This window comes from Hakea prostrata, chromosome 1 (genome assembly GCF_041222555.1).
Source record: "Hakea prostrata isolate BN-2017 chromosome 1, UWA_Hpros_2, whole genome shotgun sequence".
Lineage (NCBI taxonomy): Eukaryota > Viridiplantae > Streptophyta > Magnoliopsida > Proteales > Proteaceae > Hakea > Hakea prostrata.
In genome coordinates this window covers 43,574,640-43,576,508 of record NC_142600.1, presented here as the reverse complement: position 1 = coordinate 43,576,508, position 1,869 = coordinate 43,574,640, and the positions used below count along the sequence as shown (strand labels likewise).

At 40.7% G+C, this 1,869-nt stretch overlaps 1 protein-coding gene across 1 annotated transcript; it reads right to left on the bottom strand.

Moving 5' to 3' along the window:
• Positions 1-394: 394 nt before the first annotated feature.
• LOC149029008 (uncharacterized) lies at positions 395-1,659 on the bottom strand. Its single transcript, XM_089149683.1, has one exon. It carries the CDS (start codon positions 1,374-1,376, stop codon positions 579-581), a length of 798 nt encoding a protein of 265 aa, XP_089005809.1. The 5' UTR covers positions 1,377-1,659; the 3' UTR covers positions 395-578.
• Positions 1,660-1,869: the final 210 nt, after the last annotated feature.

Below are 1,869 nucleotides of genomic sequence, written 5' to 3'. Positions count from 1 at the left end.
ACCACCTCGTCTCGCTCGCTCTCTCTCTCTCTCTTCAGTTTAAATTTATAATTCAGGCCGACGAACTGGGAATAGATCAAGCTAACCTTACATCAGCGTCCACCAGTAACTTCTCCATCATGTACTTGATTGCTTGGTTGCTACATGTAGCAGTTCAATAGATCTCAAATTTGACTGCGCAACAACCGAAGTCCATGATTTCTTCACTTGGGTCAGGAGTCAGGACTGGTTGGGGACCTGGGGCGTCCCTTGCCTCCTCCCCAAGTTAAACTTACTTTTATTATGGTTTTTTTTCCCTCTCTCTCTCCCTCTGGAATGAACTCACAAATGTGAGAACTAGCACAAATCCCAATGCAGATCCACTGAACATCACTACCTCCTCCTGATGCTAATGTTACTGGTACGGTCGTGAAAATTTAAATCATGAATGGGTCTTTTCAGGTAGACGAAGGAAACGTATTAATGAATTTAAGACTCGAAGGTTTAGTTCTGTTAATGTACACAAACTTAGATATGATACAACAGTAAGCAATCATGATTAAAACCCAAACCCCAAAAAAGTGAACTGAATCTGAATTCTAACAATCGCCGGAAAAGTGAATTCCTTGGCTGAAATCCGAACGGGGTAAGAGGGAGAGAGAGAGATCGATTTCAATCAGGTTCTCTTCCTCCACTTGGAAGACATTTCTGGAGCATCTCTTACCATCTAATGGTATCTCGATCAATCCCTCTCTATCCTCTTCTTCCCATTGAAAGCACATATTCTCCTGCGAATCCCAAGTCTCAAAGGCCGGAAAATCATCTTCCGACGAGCTTGTCGAATCAGATTCTGGGTAGTAAAGTGACAAGGAAGGCATTCTGTCGATACCCATTTGACAGCATTCCTCCTCCTTGTTGCTATTCTCTTCTTGATCTTCTCCTTCATACTCTTCATAGATCACTTCTAATGGAGCTCCCACGCTCCATTCCACGAACGAATTGAAGGAAGAGAATGAGGGTTTCAGATTTGTACTGACACAAGCTTCGGTAACAGTTTCTTTCTCTTTCTGTGTCTGTGTCTCTGTTTCTGTTACCAACGTTTCGTTTTTCACCTGCTCAGTAGGCTTATTGATGTTCTGTTCAACACTTTGAATGGCTCCTAATCGTAGTAAGGTCGATAACAATATAGCAGTGGAGATCAAGACGGGTGAGAAAACAATGTCGACGAAAATTCTTGGGAGATAAAGGAGGATTAAACTGTAGAGAGCAACGATGGTGGAGAACAGAGGATCAGAAGCTAGAGAAGATAGGAATGTGAATATCTTGGCGAAGAAACTAATGGTTACAACCGAAAATTTCAAAGCAAGAGAACCCACTTCGTATCCTATCTTTTCCATTGGATCGAAGATGAACAGAGATCCAATAATGCGAGACGATTAAGATTGACAAGGAGAAGCCATTTGAGAGGAAATAATGCAGCAAAAGGGGGAGAAGAAGTAATGGAGAACGAAGCGTAAAAGCAAGTACAGAGACATAAGAGAGAGAGAAAGAAGTGGAGGAGTAGAGTTTTACTTTTCAAGAAAAGCTTGGGGAGTTTGGTCAGGTCAGTGAGTGGGCGTAAGAGATAGGCATGGAATATAAAGAAAGATGGAAAGGAAAGTCTTGGAAGAGGAGAAGGCAATGTGAGCATTTCTGGAGATGGTTATAGTTAAAATGCCCACATCTGTACAATGATTCACGTAAATGCCCCTGTTAGGTAGACTTCGTTGGAACAAGGGCCAATCACCAATCACCATAGAGCATCAAAGGAAGTTATTCAATATTGTCCTTATATATATATATATATATATATATATATATATATATATATATATATATATATATATATAT

Bases quoted from the DNA above. Each gene is read 5' to 3' on its own strand.
- LOC149029008 (XM_089149683.1), bottom strand. From the start codon at position 1,376: ATGGAAAAGATAGGATACGAAGTGGGTTCTCTTGCTTTGAAATTTTCG.